A 17,389-nucleotide genomic window follows, 5' to 3' on the forward strand; every position below is an offset into this window, starting at 1 on the left:
AGAAGCAGTCCTTTTAACTTTAAGAGCCCTGTTTCTGTGATTTGTGTGTGTACATTGCTTAAAAAAAAAAAAAAAAAACTCCTTTAAAGAGCAACTGAATGAAGCAAATACAAACACCAACAACAAGAAAAATGCAAATATGAAGCAAGAAAAAGGGATACACAGTGGTTGGAGGACTTTTTGCTTATTCATTTTCCTACTTATTAAAATTACTTCACCGAGCTTGATAGCTGCAGTCGCTTAAGTGCGGTCAGTATTCAGCAGATAGTGGGTTCGAACCCCACTGTCGGCAGCCCTGAAGACGGTTTTCTGTGGTTTCCCATTTTCACACCATGTACTGTATATGCTGGGGCTGTACTTTAATTAAGGCCACAGCCGCTTCCTTCCCACCCCTAGCCCTTTCCTGTTCCATCATTGCCATAAGACCTATCCGTGTTGGTGCGACGTAAAACAACTTGTAAACAAAAAAAAAAAAAAAAACACTTCATAAAATGTGAACCTGGTGGATTTTACATAAAATGGGCCGTGCTTGTTATTATTCATTCTATTAAAATTGATGATAACTAAAGCTGAATTATGAATGTATATAAAACACCAGAAATCATATAAATTGAGAAACTGTCTTAAAGTGGGTTGACAAAATTGTTTTCTGTTACGGTAGAAGAGAGTCACAGTAAATTTTTCCTGTTTAACATTTTGAGTTTTTTCCCTATACTTTGTTAGATTTATTGTTGTTTAATTTCAGTATCATTATGGTGCTATGTTATACACATAATAATACTATATTTATTGTGTAATCTTTTAATTACAGTTCCACTTAATTCATGATTCTTTTCCACGAGTTCGTGTTCGAGCGATACAGACGTTGACCAAGTGTTTAGCATTGGTGAAGACTGTACCTTGCAGTGATGCGAATATTTTTCCTGAATACGTTCTTCCTGGTTTAGCTGCTGTAAGTATTAAGAAATGTAAAATATTATGTCAGTGGACCACGTTTCTTTTTAAATGACATTGTATACAAATAATCAGTTTAGGGTTATATAGTCTACTACTTCAGTTTATGAATTTTGTCTGTGGGAGGTTATGAATTTTGTCTTCGATGAAGCAGGGACTGGGAGGGGTGGGAGGATTGTGTAACACAAAATACATGGTGTATCAGAACTATGCCAACAAAAAAAAACAAAAATCAGGGATGCTCTTCATGTTTTAAGAACGATGGTGCAGTCAGATTGGCAGAGACAATTTTTCTTTTCAAGAAAATGAGATTACTTTGTTACATACGGGCGCGCGATTCAAATTGACGAACTCGCCGCATTTGCAATTCCAGAGCACAAGCCGCTGCCGTGCTTCAGGGAAGAGAAGGGCAGACAGGGGGAGTGGGGTGTATGATATAGGCAGAGATAATACTCTGCGTGTATGCACAAGATTTTTATTATAAGCTATAAATTTCCTTTTTTTGTTCCATATTGAAGTGCAGTTATAAGAAATAAATTACCAACAATACAATATATCAAGTAAATAATATTATATCAATCTTGGGACTAGTTTCAGCCACTTAGTGGCCACCTTCTGCCAAATAATATTAAACAGATTATGTGATAACTAAAACATATGTGTACCAGACAAAGACAATGTTGCAGGAATAATTATAACATTAAAATACATATAATAATGGAAATTATGGTTATGGTCTTCATCATCATCATCATCATCATCATAATTTCCCAACTCCAGTTTCCCAGGTGTGGTGTACAAGCCCTCGCCCTCTCCTTCTGTCTTCATACATCTTCTGATCCAGTACATCTTCCCATTTGTATCCTCTCTCCTCCACATCTGATCTTACAGTCTCTATCCAACGTTTTCTTGGTCTTCCCTGTGGTCTTCTTCCTACGAGATTAAGGTCGAAATATTTTCTGGTAAGTCTTTCCCTGTTCATTCTCATTACGTGCCCATACCACTGAAGTCTGCGTTTCTTTATGACACTGATAATAGGAACCTCAACACCAGCTACTTTCCTATTCACTTCATTTCTTATCTTGTCCTTTCTGGTTGTTTGGTTCATGGTTCTAATGAATCTCATTTCATTTGCTTGGATTCTACTGAAGTCTTTGTTTAGTAGGGTACTTGTCTCTAAACAGTCATAATATGATGTCTAAGGACCTCAGGGAAAGAAGTAAATCTGGGAATGATAGCCAGAATTAGGAATGAATAAACATACAGAAAAGAAATTTATAAAAGGAGAAAAAACTCCACTGTTGTTATGAATAATTCAGATTACATAGAAAAAAATAAACAATTTTTCACAGACTCAGAGACAGCTCATTTTCTGTAATCAAAAATACAGCATCAGCTTAAACAAACACTAAAAAGTGCATCATATCTATTAACAGACAAAGAAAGAAATAAGTTAATATGAATCCAGGCCTGCCAACTGCCAAAGCACTTCCCAGAATACATAAAACTGATGTTCCTATCCGACCCATCATTAATTACAGAGCCAGTCCTTTATATCAAATTTCACTGTTCATCCAACATTTCCTCAAAAGAAATGACCATTTTTTAAATCTCGGAATTCCATTAAGAACACTAATGAATTAGTTGAAAAACTAAATCATGTTACTATTCAACCCAACTGTTCTCTCCATTCCCTTGATATTGTTAACATGTACCCAAGCATCCCGATTTAAAAAATTTGTCCCATTATTCACAAAAATGTAAATAAACACAGTGGCCTGAGCCCACTAGAAATTCAAGATTTCATCTCTGTTCTAAAAAATGGTTTTGAATAACAGTTATTTCACATTTGACAATATCATTTATAAGCAAAATGGGTTAGCTATGGGATCACCAGTATCAGGCATCCTAGCTGAAATCTATCTGGATCATTTAGAACACACCAAAAATAACATCTTTAGCAATGTTATTTTTTTGGACAAGATAAGTGAATGACACTCTTCTGATCATGAACGAAAGTGCAACTGACCCCATTACCACTCTATCCAATCTTAATCGCATTGACCCACATATCAAGTTTACACTAGAATCAGAGAACGATAAAAAACTCTATTATTTACATCTAAAGATCATCAGACAACCCGGTTCATTGAGCTACAAGATTTTTAGAAAACCAACGCAAACCGCTAACACAATCCATCAAGATTTCATACACCCACATGCCCATAAATGTGCAGCATATTACAGTATGGCACACCACGCTTTCAGCATCCTGCTGTCTAAAAAAGAACTTAAAAACTAATTAAACACCATTTGCAGTATAGCTAAATTTAATGGCTACAAGAGTTAAAAAAGCACTCACAACAATTTTTTATCTACTTTTATGATTAATATTAAACAAGTCTTCCAAATCGCAAACATATTTAAAAAGCATGACGTCAAAATAGCCTTCAAAACTTGTAACAGAAACACAGATTTTTTACACAATACCAATTCTATTAATCATAGCAATAAGTTCACCAAGTCAGGTGTTTATAAACTCAATTGTAATAATTGTAACACATCTTATGTCTGTCAAACAGGTAGGAACTTCCAAACAAGATACTTAAAGCATGTTAACACCCTGAAATATAACAGTTTTTCGGCCATGGGACAGCACATGGGTGATACTAACCATAAGTTCACTAATATCAACCAAGATATGAAAATTCTCAGAGTTATACAAAAAGGCCCTCTGCTCAATATTATGGAAAATTGTTTTATCCATCTGGAACTGTTTTTCAATCCTAACTTCAATCCAAATGAAATTTCAGAGAAATCAAGCATTTTATTTGACCTTTTAATTCCTGTCTTTAGTAATCATGTCTTGGATAAAAAGAATTCTTTCTTTTACAATCTCTTGAAATTCTCCTCTCAGCAGCAGTCTTTCTTTCCGTATCCTTCAGCCGCACCTTAGGCACCCCTTCTCCCCTCCCCTCCCCACCATTCTATACCCACTCCACTCCACTCCACTCCACTCCACTCCACTCCACTCCACTCCCTATCTACTCCTTTGTTTTCATTGCCTGCTTCCTACAACAAGCCAGTGCTTGTTCCCTATCCACTCCTTTGTCTACATGGCTAGCCTGCTTCCTCCAGCAAGTCTGTGCTTGTTCTACATCAGACATTAGAGGTAAGTCTCATAAAAAAGAAATTCTCCTTTTTAATTTATTTTCTGTGTGTTTATTCATTCCTAATTCTGGCTATCATTAAAGACATCATATTATGACTAGAAGATCATAACCATAATTTTTGTTATTATATGTATTTAAATGTTATAATTATTCCTGCAACATTGTCTTTGTCTGGCATACATATGTTTTAGTTATCACATAACCTGTTTAATATTATTTGGCTGAAGATGGCCACTAAGTGGCTGAAACTAGTCCCAAGACTGATGTAATACATACTTGATATATTGTATAGAAAAGTTGGACCCTCGTGTGAATTTATTTCTTATATGCACAAGATTCCTCATTCGGACAAGATTGTCCTTGTCTGTTACAGGGATATCCACAGGTCGTTTATTAAACATCTGTAACTGCACACACAGTACAAGAACACACTGTAATTAAGACACACTTGTCATTCAAGAGATGCACCATATTGTTTCCTCTCGTCTGTTGGTTGCAGTAACATTCTTCGTTATTTAACCTGCTCGAAGATGCAATGCTGCCACCCCACAAATGTGTATTCCTTCACTCACAACATTGTAAATGGAATAAAATTCTGAACAAAGGAAACAATACGCCCAGTGGTTTGATTACAGTAATGTTCAATATGTCCCCCTCGTACTTCGATGTATGGTTCACAACAGTGTGTAGTAGTGACTTTTGAACTCTGTTCAGGATGTGTGGTGTGTCGCGAATGACCTGGAAAGCTTCCTGTGTTCTTGGTACAAGTTCATCTTCTCTTTCTATGGGTTTTGCCATAGTGGTCAGTTTGTGCAAAACAAACTGTACACTGTCTCCTGTGGCTGGGAAGTGACTATGCAGAACAAACGAGAAACTTGTGCATTCTCACCGGGGAATTATCTCTGTTTCCCACTTTCCACTTCCCCTCCTGTAACATCCCTTCCCTCCTCTGACGCACAAGAAGCAGCGGCTTCCTCTCCTATAGCAAATATGGCAAGTTTGTCAATTTGAATCGCGCACCTGGAAGTAACAAAGTTTCTCGAAAAGAAAAACATTTATTCACCAATCCCATTGCACCATTGTTCTTAACATAACATGAAGAGCATCCCTGGTTTTTTTTTTTTTTTTTTTTTTTGCAGTATAGTTTTGGTACACTTTGTATATGATTCTTTGTAGACCTCTGCAAGTGTTACACAGTAGTGTGTTGAGCTTCATAAAAAGGATATTCTGTAATTTATTCTACTCTGAAGACTGGCTCTTTGTATCAAATTGTTGTAACTTTGAGTGCACTAGCTGTATAGAGAATTTTATTTTAGTGTAGTTTCCCATCCATTAACCTTTTGGGAGGTTTTATCTTTTCTATTATATTTCCTTAACTAGCTGATGTACTCGTGCTTCGCTATGGAATTCTACAATGCATACAGAATTCTAGTGTACACGTTGTGAGCAAGATTGTATTAAATTGCATAGTTCATAATTAACGTTATCCTAGAAACGCAACGGGGACGTCACCAAACGTCTTGTCTCATATGAAGACTGAGTTAAGGAATTTTCACTGTAATCGTAGACCCACTTGGATACCATCAGTCACAATCAGGTGGGGAGTTTTCCTTATAATGGTACACACTCACTCTCCACCTGGCTTTTTACATCCTCAGAAAGACTGTCTTAGTAGTTTTCCCAACTGAAATGAACATACATTACAATGACGTCAGTAGGAATGGCGCGATTAAAAGCAATGCTTTCATGTGAAATACTCGATCAAATGAAACACCACACATTTTCTCACTTTTAACGAACAGAACTACGCTGCCGATCTAACAGTCCAAAGTTCCAGAGATGAAATGACCAAGCCGCAGACAGCCGTGATCCGTGAACACTCTTCGTCTTTTTTCGGCGGGGAGAGGGTCGAATAGTGGCGACTCTCAGGGCAAAAACTATGCCCTTTTACTAATTTGTTTCCTAGGGGTACCCGATGAGTCTGAAAATATCAGTTCACTACATTGGCGGCGGAAAAATCTATCTGACTTGGAGGCAAACTTTTCCTCCAAGCCAGAGGAGAAACACTCTCTTCAGTGCTAATCTGGAATAAAATGAATGTAGAATTTAATAAAAGTGAAGAAGAAGAAGAAGAAGAAGAAGAAGAAGCTTTTCTTGAGAAACGGCTCTTTTCAGGGTTCAGTTTTGAGTTATTTAGTGAATTGTGGTGCTATAATTTGTAATAGCCTTAAATTGTTATTCTAGACCAGGTCATACTACTACTACCACTACTAAGTCAGCCTCTGCCTTAAGTATGCACACTGCTCATTCAAAACAGCGCGTCAGAGTAGGGATCAAATAGGTGGAATACTATGATGAACCAGTGTGTTACGTACCAACAGTATCAGGAAATGTACGAACCAGAGGAATGGAATGCTAAAGAAGGAAGTTTTCTAACTCTTCAGCTATTTCCCGCCAGTATTCAGTCAGGCTATTATCCGCGGGACGCAGCAGTAAAACCATCTATCGGAGTTGAAAGGCAGCATAAGTGACAAATAACATCACAACGAACAATGGTCAATATAATGTTATTGTTGATGAATGTTATGCGCTTTCGATATTGTAGGCCTTTACATTTAATTTTCTTCCGACTCCGAAATACCACTCATCATAGCCGGTGCGGTAAAACTGAATAAAACATAAATGATCGGAATTGTATTCTTTGTAACTTTTGTTATCTAGTACTTTTCGATAGGACCCAAAACATAGGTATTACAAATTAAATTTTAGGCACCTTACCCATAACTACAGTTTCATCCAGGGTGAATAAAATTGTTTATAGCTTAGACTGTAGAATCTTATTCCCCGACTCTATATACCAATTTTCATTAAATTCTATTAACCCATTTTCTCGTGGCTCGGCGTCGATATGGACTTAGCAACAAAAATACAAATTCATGAATATCTGTGTTATCATAGCCGGTACGGTAAAAATGTATAAGACATAAATGGTCAGAAATTTAATTCTATGTAACTTCGGCTATGTAGTATTTATCGATACGACAACTAATAATTTCAATATTCGAGAATTAAATTTTAGGCCTTCCCCTAAACTACCATTTTGTTCAGCGTGAATAAAATGATTTATAGCCTAGATTGTAGTGACTTATTCTCCGACTTTGTATAACCGTTTTTAATGATATATGACCACTAATGAAGTAAATATTTAAGAATTAGATTGTAGGCCTTCCCCTAAACTACCATTTCACTTAGGGGGAATAAAATTATTTAGTCTAAATTGTAGCGACATACTCACCGACTTTGCATACCAGTTTTTATTAAGATAGGACCACTAATAACATAAATATTTGAAAATTAAATTCTAGGCCTTCCCCTAAACTACCATTTCTATCAGCGTGAATAAAATTATTTATGGCTTAGATTGTAGCGACTTATTCCCCGACTTTGCATAGTGATTTTCATTAAATTCTCTTTAGCCGTTTTCTAGTGATGCGTGTACATACAGACAGACAGAAATTACGGAAAAGAAAAAAGTGCATTTTCTTGTTACTGTGGACATGACCAATACAGAAATACCATTCTTTTTAAATTCTGAGCAATGTACAGACAAAACTCTTATTTTATATATATAGATTATGTTAAATTCTTTATTTTCCTTAATTTGATTATGAAGATTTTAAATCTTGTTTTCAAACAGGTGACCCATGATGAGGCAGTTATAGTACGAGCTGCTTATGCTGAAAACATTGCTCAGTTAGCTGAGACCGCCCTCAGGTGAGTGAAGTGCTTGTATGTAGAACATACCACTAAATACATTCAGTACATTTTCATTGAATATGTCTTACCAATGTTTTTTTAACACTTTGGTGACACTACTTGTAGAAACTATGAGCATTTTATTTCATTGCTGCTGATGGAGCTCAGAGAATCTATGGGCGCATGTTTTCACTGTAGCTAAATATAGTAGCTGCTGTTTCAGCAACCTTTGACTTCAGCAGAATGCTGATGGATGCTTCTATTAGCGTAAAATGTCCTAGTTATGAGCATAAGTCGAGAGATCTTCTGTCTAGACATTGATAATACGACGATGTTCCTTTTTGATATGAGGCTCCGTCATCATTCTTTGGGCCAATGACCTTAGATGTTAGGCCCCTTTAAACAACAAGCATCATCATCATCATCATCATCATCATCATCATCATCATCATCATCATCGTCACCATCATTGTTCTTTCTTAGGCATGAAATGAGTGAGAAACTACATGTGTGTGAACAGGATGATTGTGTGTTCAAAAGGCAGGCTTGTTTGTGTCATCCTTGTGAATATTTTGCTTGGATTTTTAGCCTGTACTTGACTGGCTTGTTAGGCATATAAACTTTAAATGTACATCTTCCCCTGAAGGCAAGTACCATTTCATAATCATTGTTGATATTTTCAGTGATGTGATCTGTACCTTTATAGGGATCTTCTACATCACTGAGCAACAGTGCCAAGGGTGGGAGCGTAGGGATATAGACCTGGTAGGTGAACTACGATGTTATGTCTTGATGTTCTACTTGTCTTTCTTTGGGAAGACTACACTGACCATTTAAAACACAACAGTTTGATCCAATACAGTGGAATTTTGGTCGTCAAATGCCATCTAGTTGGGATTCATCACTGTCTTTCTTCATCAGACAAAAAAGTTCTGCTCAGATTTAGAATTGTGGTTATTTTCAATGATGTGATCTGGATCTGTATAGGGATCTTCTCCATCCCTAAGGTCTTCTTTTAACCCTTCTATACATCATTCTTAATTCAAGTCCCAAGTACTAACCTTCAGAACATCAGTCATTGCCACAAAACTGCACTAACCACAATGTCTGGTCTGTGTAACCATCACAAAGCAGAACACTTCTCCTTTTTCAATGTGGCTTGCAACTGACCACAGCAATGGAGACGGGAAATGTGCCAAGAAAGATAACTGGAGAGGAAGGCACTCAACTAATCAGTTATTGCAGAGCATTAGTTTGAAAACTTGAAGTCTGCCTCGTGATATAGAGGTTAAAGATAGGGTCTTCTGGATATCAGTGGTGAACCTTCTTATTTGTAACTAGCTGTTACCTGCGGCTTCGCTCGCTTTAATTTGGAATTTAATAAAAGTAATCATTCCTCGGTACTGCACCAAGACATTATCTAAAAATCCCTAAAGTACAAAAAATCCACTGAAAAATTGTTTCATTTAACCCAGTACCTCTTTGTAAACCATGTTTGTGGTATTGCTTTTTGGGGCTGAGATGACCAGGCTACTGGTAAAGTTAACTCTCGAACATGCAACATAACTGTACATGTGAGAAACAGTCATCCTTCAGGAAAAAGAAAAAAAAAAGAAGTCTTTCGTTTTAAAGGAGATTCCAAATACAGATTTTCACATCTCAAGTAACCTCATAAAAAGAATTCAACTCCTTCTTCACTTCTTTTCACACACACCCACCCTGAAGTTGACTTTCCAGAAACAAAAACTATGTGTGTTTATTTTTAAAGGGGTTTCCAAATACCAATTTTCAAGTCTGTAACATCTTCAGTATTTTAGATATCCTCATAAAAATATTTCAACTCCTTCACTTCGTTTCACCTCCCCCACCCCTCAGCTCTTTCAGTGGATTTTTCAAAAAACATGAAACATACATGTATCCTTATTCTTAAATGAGGCTCCAAGTACCAATTTTCACGTCTGTAACATCTTCAGTATTTTAGATATCCTCATAAAAATATTTCAACTCCTTCACTTCTTTTCACCCCCCCCCCCACACACACACACACACAATGGGCTTTCCAAAAACAAAAACAAAATGTGTTTCTTTTCTAAAGGAGATTCCAAATAACAATTTTCACTTGTGTAACATCTTCAGTTTTTTGAGATACAATTATCCTCATAAGAAGAATTGAACTCCTTCATTTCTATTCAACCCACACTTAAGTGGACTTTCTGGAAATAAAAAGGAAGTTTTTCTTATTTTTAATGAAGATTCCAAATAACAATTTTCATGCCCATAACATCTTCAGCTTTTGAGATATAAGTATTGCTATGAAAAGGATCCAGGCACTTTTTTAGTCCTTTTCACCCCCCTTAAGTGGATTTTCAAAAACAAAAGGAAAATGTGTTTACATCTGTAATGTTAACTTTTTGAGATGTACTTATTTTAAAAATTCACCCTTTTTCACTTCCTTTTACCCCCCCTTCCCCTCCTTACTCCTTAAGTGGATTTTTCAGAAACAAAAAACACATATTTCTTTACTTTTAAAAGGCCGGGCTGAGTGGCTCAGACGGTTAAGGTGCTGGCCTTCTAACCCCAACTTGGCAGGTTCGATCCTGGCTCAGTCCGGTGGTATTTGAAGGTGCTCAAATACGACAGCCCCGTGTCGGTAGATTTACTGGCACGTAAAAGAACTCCTGCGGAACTAAATTAAGTGACCAGTGTCAAGCCAACTCAACATTAAAAAGAGTATCACTCTTTACTCTCCAGACTTTGTACATACTTGTATATATGTTTATATGTGTTATTTTACATTGTTTCTTTAGTACGAGGACTACTGACATCCACGAGGTTATATTTTACAACTCTAAGCACCCCACTAGTACTTTGTTCCAAACTTGTTTGTATATATTTTATTATTTACTACTCACCTGTACCATACTAACATTTTTCATCTCATTACCAAACTTCACTTTATAAATTATTACAGTTAAAAATAACATGTTTTCAGGATTCGACAAAATACGTATGTATGCTTTAATATGGCTGATGATGACCCCTAGGCGGGTCGAAACTAGTTCCATGTAATTTATAACATTGTAAATACATATTAGTACTGAATAGGTGGAAACCTTACTGTGTTACTATTCATATGTTAATTTTACTAAGCGTCAAGTACAATAGATCAATTTAAGATTATTAAAATTTTTTTTAAATATTTTTTTTATTAGTCAACCTATTCAATACAATACAATTGAATAGGTTGACTAATAAAATAAAATTTAAAAAACTAATAATCTTAAATTGATGTACATTTTCAATACGGACCAAATATGAAGTTTGTAACATGTAAGTACAATAGATGTTATAGATGTTGATTCCCATAGGGAATCTGAATTACTTGTTCGGAATGAGTAAATTTATAAGTATTATTAAGTACAATAGACGCGTTATAACTCTGCCACTGAGTAGCCATGGCTTTTCTAAGAATTCGAAGGGTCGCATGTTTTAATGCCATTTTGCAGATTTTAGAAACACACAAGGCACTATACAACCGGTTGTCGCGGCTAGCAATGTATAGTAAAGAGGTGGTCATTTATTGTCAACGAGTTCTGTGCGCGTGTGAAAAGACGCAGCGTTTTTACCGCAGTAGTTGCCACTGGTATCCATTAACTTACTGTTAGGCCGCGAATGCAACAACCCTTGAGTTTTCGCATGAGATTCTGAGAAAAAAATGTCTTGGATTCGGAGAAATACGGTATTTCTCCAGAGATTTCGGTGGCAAACACCTAACCGTATATATCATGAAAACATATTTGAAACACATGTAGAAATAACCTCCTCGCAAAAAATTTACATGTAAATAGCCGTAACTAGACGCGAGAAGATAAGAAATATCCTCTGAAATCAGTGATGTACTCTGCCATATCTTGAGGTGTATCACATTCTTAATTAATTTCCATATGTAACATTAAAATTAAGATATCGTTTATGTCAGTCTTTATTTTTAACGAGTTAACAACTGCCATCGGCTACATTATTTATGCATTTATTACGAAAACGTGTTATCCTCTTTAATTTCGAATTTTCTTTAGAGAACAGCAGTCGATGGGTATTACTAATCAACTCCAACATCGTCTTTGAATGTCAACGAGAGAGCTCGCAAAATGCACGAAGTGAGAAAACTATACCGTACCAAAGATGATCGATCGCATTTTGCTGCAAACATTTCAGTTTTCTTATTCAAACAGCATCACGTATCCTAACTTAACCATACTATACGTATGATGAAAACACACTTCAAGCGCCAGTAGAGAAATGATAACTTTCTTGCTATAAATTTTCATAATAGCCTTTCCGTAATTTAACCAGACGGGACAAATTATAAACTAACCTCTGAAATCAATTAAGCACTCTGCCATATCTCGAGGTGTATCCCATTCTTACTTAATTGCAGTATTTAGCTTCGAAATTAAGCGGTCGTTTAGTCAGCCTTAATTTTTATCGAGTTAACAACCGTTATCGGACACAATATTTATGCCTTTATTACGAAAATATGTTCTCTTTCATTTCAAATTTTCTTTACGGAACAGCTGTCAACGGGTATTACTGATAGACTCCGACATTGCCTTTGAATATCGATGAGAGAAATCGCTAGTGCACATAGCGAGGAAACGATGCCGATGGTGATCAATCGCATGCAATATCATCGCTGGGGTGCATAAATATCGGTAATGGAAAAAATCGGGCGCGCTTAATCACTCGTAATAAAGGATGCGTCAGTGATATGGGTCTCACTATAACCGAAGAACGATACACAGTTTAATATAGGAATTTTGAAGGGGCAGAAAAAAGTCGTCGCTATAACGGAGTTCTCGTTATATGCCGTACTCGCTATAGCAGACTTCTACTGTATTTTTCATGCTCTGTCAGCTCTCAAGAGATCAATAACTAATATCGTGTATTGCTTGTGTAATGTAATGTTTACCATTGAAACCTTTGGTCAAGGATAGTCAAGCATCACATTTCTGGTAGATCTCAAGTAAACGAAAAAATCTTATTAGTTAATTCCTTCAAAAGAACGGCAGCGTATATTTTTTAGCATACTGAGTGAGTTTGACATGCTGTTAGGGTCGCACAGCTCTGAGCTTGCAATTGGGAGATTATAGGTTTTAATCCCTCTGATGGCAGCGCTGAAGATGGTTTTCCTTGGTTTCCCATTTTCACACCAAGCAAATGATGAGAGTGTACTCTAATAAGGGCCACAGCCACTACCTTCCCAATTCTTTCTGATATTGATGTACTGTAGGCATATTTATGAACTGAAAAGGAGAAAGTAACCAATACTGTATTTGTGTGCGACTGGTTGGTCGTATGATCATAGCCTCAGAACACCCAGTTTAATGTCACATCCCAGCCACAGGGATGTGATTTTTCATTTCAAAGATCCTACATTCATCCTTTCCCATCCTTTCGCTGCCGAAAACTTTCAGTGTGTTAGTCCGCCGTTAAACAAGTAGCAAATATTTTTAGCATTCAGCTAAGTCTTGTCAGATGAAAAATCTATTATCATATGTAATTTAAAGACAAAAGTACTGTGAATTTTATTTAATTTGGGCAATAAAGCAGGTACTCAACTATTAAATTTAGGTATCCAACCTGTAGGGTGCTTCGATTACCTTCTGTATATTGCTGTCTTACACTGTTGCATGAAAGTTCTGTTTTTGACTGTTCTTGTTCATGATTTATGCAATGACTGAAACAGGAATTTTTTGCATGCTTTATGTGTTGTGCGCATTTTGGCCAGATATGCCCTTCTCAAAGTGTTTTGCTTTTTTTAAGGTTCCTAGAACAAAGTCAGATCTCAATGTCTCCTCACGGTGATGGGCCTCGACCAAGTTATGAGACGGAATTGCAGACACTTCATGAGATGATCCAGCAGACCGTGGCAACATTGTTAACGGATCCCCAGAATTTGGTGAAACAGACTCTCATGGAAAATGGTATTACCAAGCTGTGTGTTTTTTTTGGCAAACAAAAAGGTTGGTTTATTTCATTTTGGCTAGGTGTTGTTGTGGAGTTTTGAGATTGAGTGGACTGTAATTTAAAATGGATTTGTTTCAGCAAATGATGTTCTGCTCTCCCACATGATTACTTTCCTCAATGATAAGGAAGACAAACAACTGCGTGAAGCTTTCTTTGACTGTATTGTGGGGGTGGCTGCATATGTTGGGTGGCATAGTTCTCCCATACTCACTCCCCTGCTGCAGCAGGTAATATTTTACTTTACTTCTTGGTTGCTGAAGATTAAGTTCAAAACATAGATGGCTTAATTTTGGACTGAAATCTTGACTACAAAAATTGGGATATGATAGCCAAGTCCTATCATTGTTGGTTTCTTTCTGATGCATCTGCAATTCAGATCCTGACGAATGAATGTAGGATCTTTGAAATGAAAAATCACATCCCTGTGGCTGGGATGTGACATTAAACTGGGTGTTCTGAGGCTATGATCATACGACCAACCAGTCGCATACAAATACAGTATTGGTTACTTTCTCCTTTTCAGTTCATAAATATGCCTACAGTACATCAATATCTGTTTCTAAATATCCTTCTGGCCTATGTAATGAGCAGAGCCAGTGTGAGTGAGTCCGTCTTTTATCAGTCGTGAGTGAGTAGTGAGATGGTCTTGATGACAGGAAGTGTAGCAAACTGCTCTGAGAACGAGGTTGCGCTGTGAGAAACCATGTTGGAGAGCAGGAGTTTGATGTGCTAAAGAACTATGTGTTCAATTACATCCACGAGTACGAAATTTGTCCAGTGAAAATCTCTTAATGTGAGTGAACTGAAAGTAGTAGTTTTAGTTGATAGAAAAACACACTACCTCTTTGAGTAGCAATATTATTTTATGGACCTTGACAATCCACATCAGTATTTTACAGCTTTATTATGATACTTAATACAGTCATAATATGGATATTCTATGGAATGACTGATTAAATATATCATTCTTCTTTTGAACCATAAGGCCCCATTACAGAGCTTAGACATTATTAGGCTATCACAGGACAAATATGCATCATGCTAGTCAACTTCCTAGTCAGGCTGTCATGGCAAATATTTGCTACCCTTCACTGTACCACTCAACACAATAAATATCTAACTTCTGAATGGAGAATGCAAAATACGAACACTGTCAGCCAGGAAGCGCGCCTAGTAGAAGTACAGTGGTTGTATAGACTGTAGTATTTAGAGGGATAAAGAAGGAAAAAGAAAGAAGTTCCAGAAGATTGAATAATCTCATTATTCAAGAAAAGTGATAAGAATAGCAGTGACAACTACAGGAGGAGGAGGAGGAGCTTATATCTTTCAGAAAATAATGATCTACAGCAGTGTAAGGTTCGTGCTTACATCGATTCAGCAGTCTGTAACCATCAAACAATTCAGTGAACAAACTCAGTACTGGCTAATAATCTGTGCTAGGTCATTATGAACTATGTTTAATTTCAAAAATTAAGTTCCCAGAAGGAAACTGTAATTTAATTTCATTGATTGCAAATGTTATACATTTAATTTGTTCCTTTTTGTTAAGTAACAGGTTAATTGCCTTCAAGCTATTGCTTTGAGTACATCAGCATATTTAATCTGATCAGAGCACCTGCAAACCATGATCCAACATGATGTGGTAGCACTAAACAGTTTTGAGACCTCAGCAACCTTTTGCAACAGCATGGCTGTCGTAGTGACATATACAGCAGGGATACAGAGGGGTGTCCAAACACTTTTGATCAGATAGTACAGTATTTATGAATGCTTTATGTATTTATATATATGGTATATGTACTGTAATTTATCTTGTACATTTCTTTATTTTTAGGGGTTAACGGATCCAGAAGAATTTGTGATGATGAAAGCTGTGAATGCAATGACTGCCTTAACTGAACTTGGACTGCTGCAGAAAACTTCCATGTACGAATTACTTGCAGATACTGCATGCTTCCTTGTACATCCCAATCTATGGGTGCATCAGGTAAATTATTTGTTAGTCTCTATATTTATTCAAGTTGGCTACCAAAATTGTTATACTGTATCCACAAGATTATATTCAGTTTAACACTTAATTGCTAATGTGGCTAGAGATTGTGATGGAAGAGGGAGATTAATGTAAATTTTTTTTCAGTCTGTCGAAAACGCAGAATATAACACTCGGAACACTATAACATACCTGTAAAAAATGAACTATTACAGTAGAACCTCCATAATTCAAAATCGGTTAATTAAAAATCCCGCCTAATCTGAAGAAGCTCTCGTTCCCGTAAACATGAGGTATGGTTTTGCATGTTATTGAAATTGTTTAATTCAAAATACCCATAATTCGTCATTCGAAAAACAATGTCGGTCCCATTACCAAAATTCGGACTTTTAATTCATGACTACCTTTTACACTTAAAAAACGTATTTTACAGTGTAATTTAAATTCAAAATTTATCCGCGTCATGATAGAACAAATCTTCCGGAACATGTCGGGGTAGCTCTCCATACTTTCACTCAGTTCTGTGCGTCTACAGTGTGCTTCATATTTGCTAAGTTTGAGTAAAATCGTAATTCTTTTATATTCAGCGTTTTAAGGAACGCCACAATATCACGTAACAGGCAGTGTGTAGAGAAGCAGAATCTGCAAGCACTGGCGATGCTGACAGTTGGCGCAAAAGTCTGGATCATATAATCAATTCGTATGCACTGAACAATATTGTCAATGCCGATGAAACTGCAATGTTTTTTAAAAAATACATAGCCCAATGGTTTTAAAGGGGAGAAGTGCCAGCCAAGAAATCGTACGAGGGTGGGGGTCATCATACTGTCTTGCAATGCACACAGAAGTGAGACTTTCTCCCCTCATCACAGGAAAGTTCGATAAGCCACGATGTTTTAAGGGCATTGGGTACTTTCCGTGCAAGTACAGGACATCTAAAATGCATACAATACAGTAATCCAGTGAATAAAGGACTTGCACTGGGGAGCCAGCATAGATTTTTCGTCTTTGAATCATGTTTTTTTGCTTTTGTTGCGTGAGGTTATGTTTGTCAGCGAGATATTCAAGTGGATTATTTGAATACTGTAAATGCACCATGTTGGATACATTTTGGAAGTAGATTTTTTCCATGGCATTTGAAAGGTTTAAACTGTGAATCACGGTTAACTGCATGCAGTAACGGGTTGTACAATATTTTATGATACGACATGTTTCATTCTGCTAGAACCATGTGTATATTTGTACAGTATTGTTCGCGTCGCTAAAACTTGTCATTGTTGGTAATTTGGTTATACTATGAACAGGTGAGATAAATCAAGAGTAGAAGTCTGTTAGTGATGCTTCAGTAACTTGGAGAAAGTTTTGTGTAATTATCTGAAATCAGTTTCACTTCCATTACTTCTTCCAACAATCTGTCCAGCAGTTTCAAAAAATAGGAAATTGGTAAATTATTCCAATCCCTAATTCCTGTTCTTGTAATTGTCTATTT

At 36.5% G+C, this 17,389-nt stretch overlaps 1 protein-coding gene across 1 annotated transcript in view; it reads left to right on the forward strand.

Moving 5' to 3' along the window:
• Vps15 (vacuolar protein sorting 15) overlaps positions 1-17,389 on the forward strand; it is a 213,997-nt gene that overhangs the window by 104,300 nt on the left and 92,308 nt on the right. Inside the window, exons 10-14 of the mRNA XM_067151658.2 lie at positions 812-952; positions 7,825-7,901; positions 13,707-13,906; positions 13,989-14,137; positions 15,745-15,897. Of these exons, the coding sequence (XP_067007759.1) occupies positions 812-952; positions 7,825-7,901; positions 13,707-13,906; positions 13,989-14,137; positions 15,745-15,897 (720 nt within the window). The remainder of the gene's footprint in view (positions 1-811; positions 953-7,824; positions 7,902-13,706; positions 13,907-13,988; positions 14,138-15,744; positions 15,898-17,389) is intronic.

The sequence above is a fragment of the Anabrus simplex genome, chromosome 7, assembly GCF_040414725.1.
Source record: "Anabrus simplex isolate iqAnaSimp1 chromosome 7, ASM4041472v1, whole genome shotgun sequence".
Lineage (NCBI taxonomy): Eukaryota > Metazoa > Arthropoda > Insecta > Orthoptera > Tettigoniidae > Anabrus > Anabrus simplex.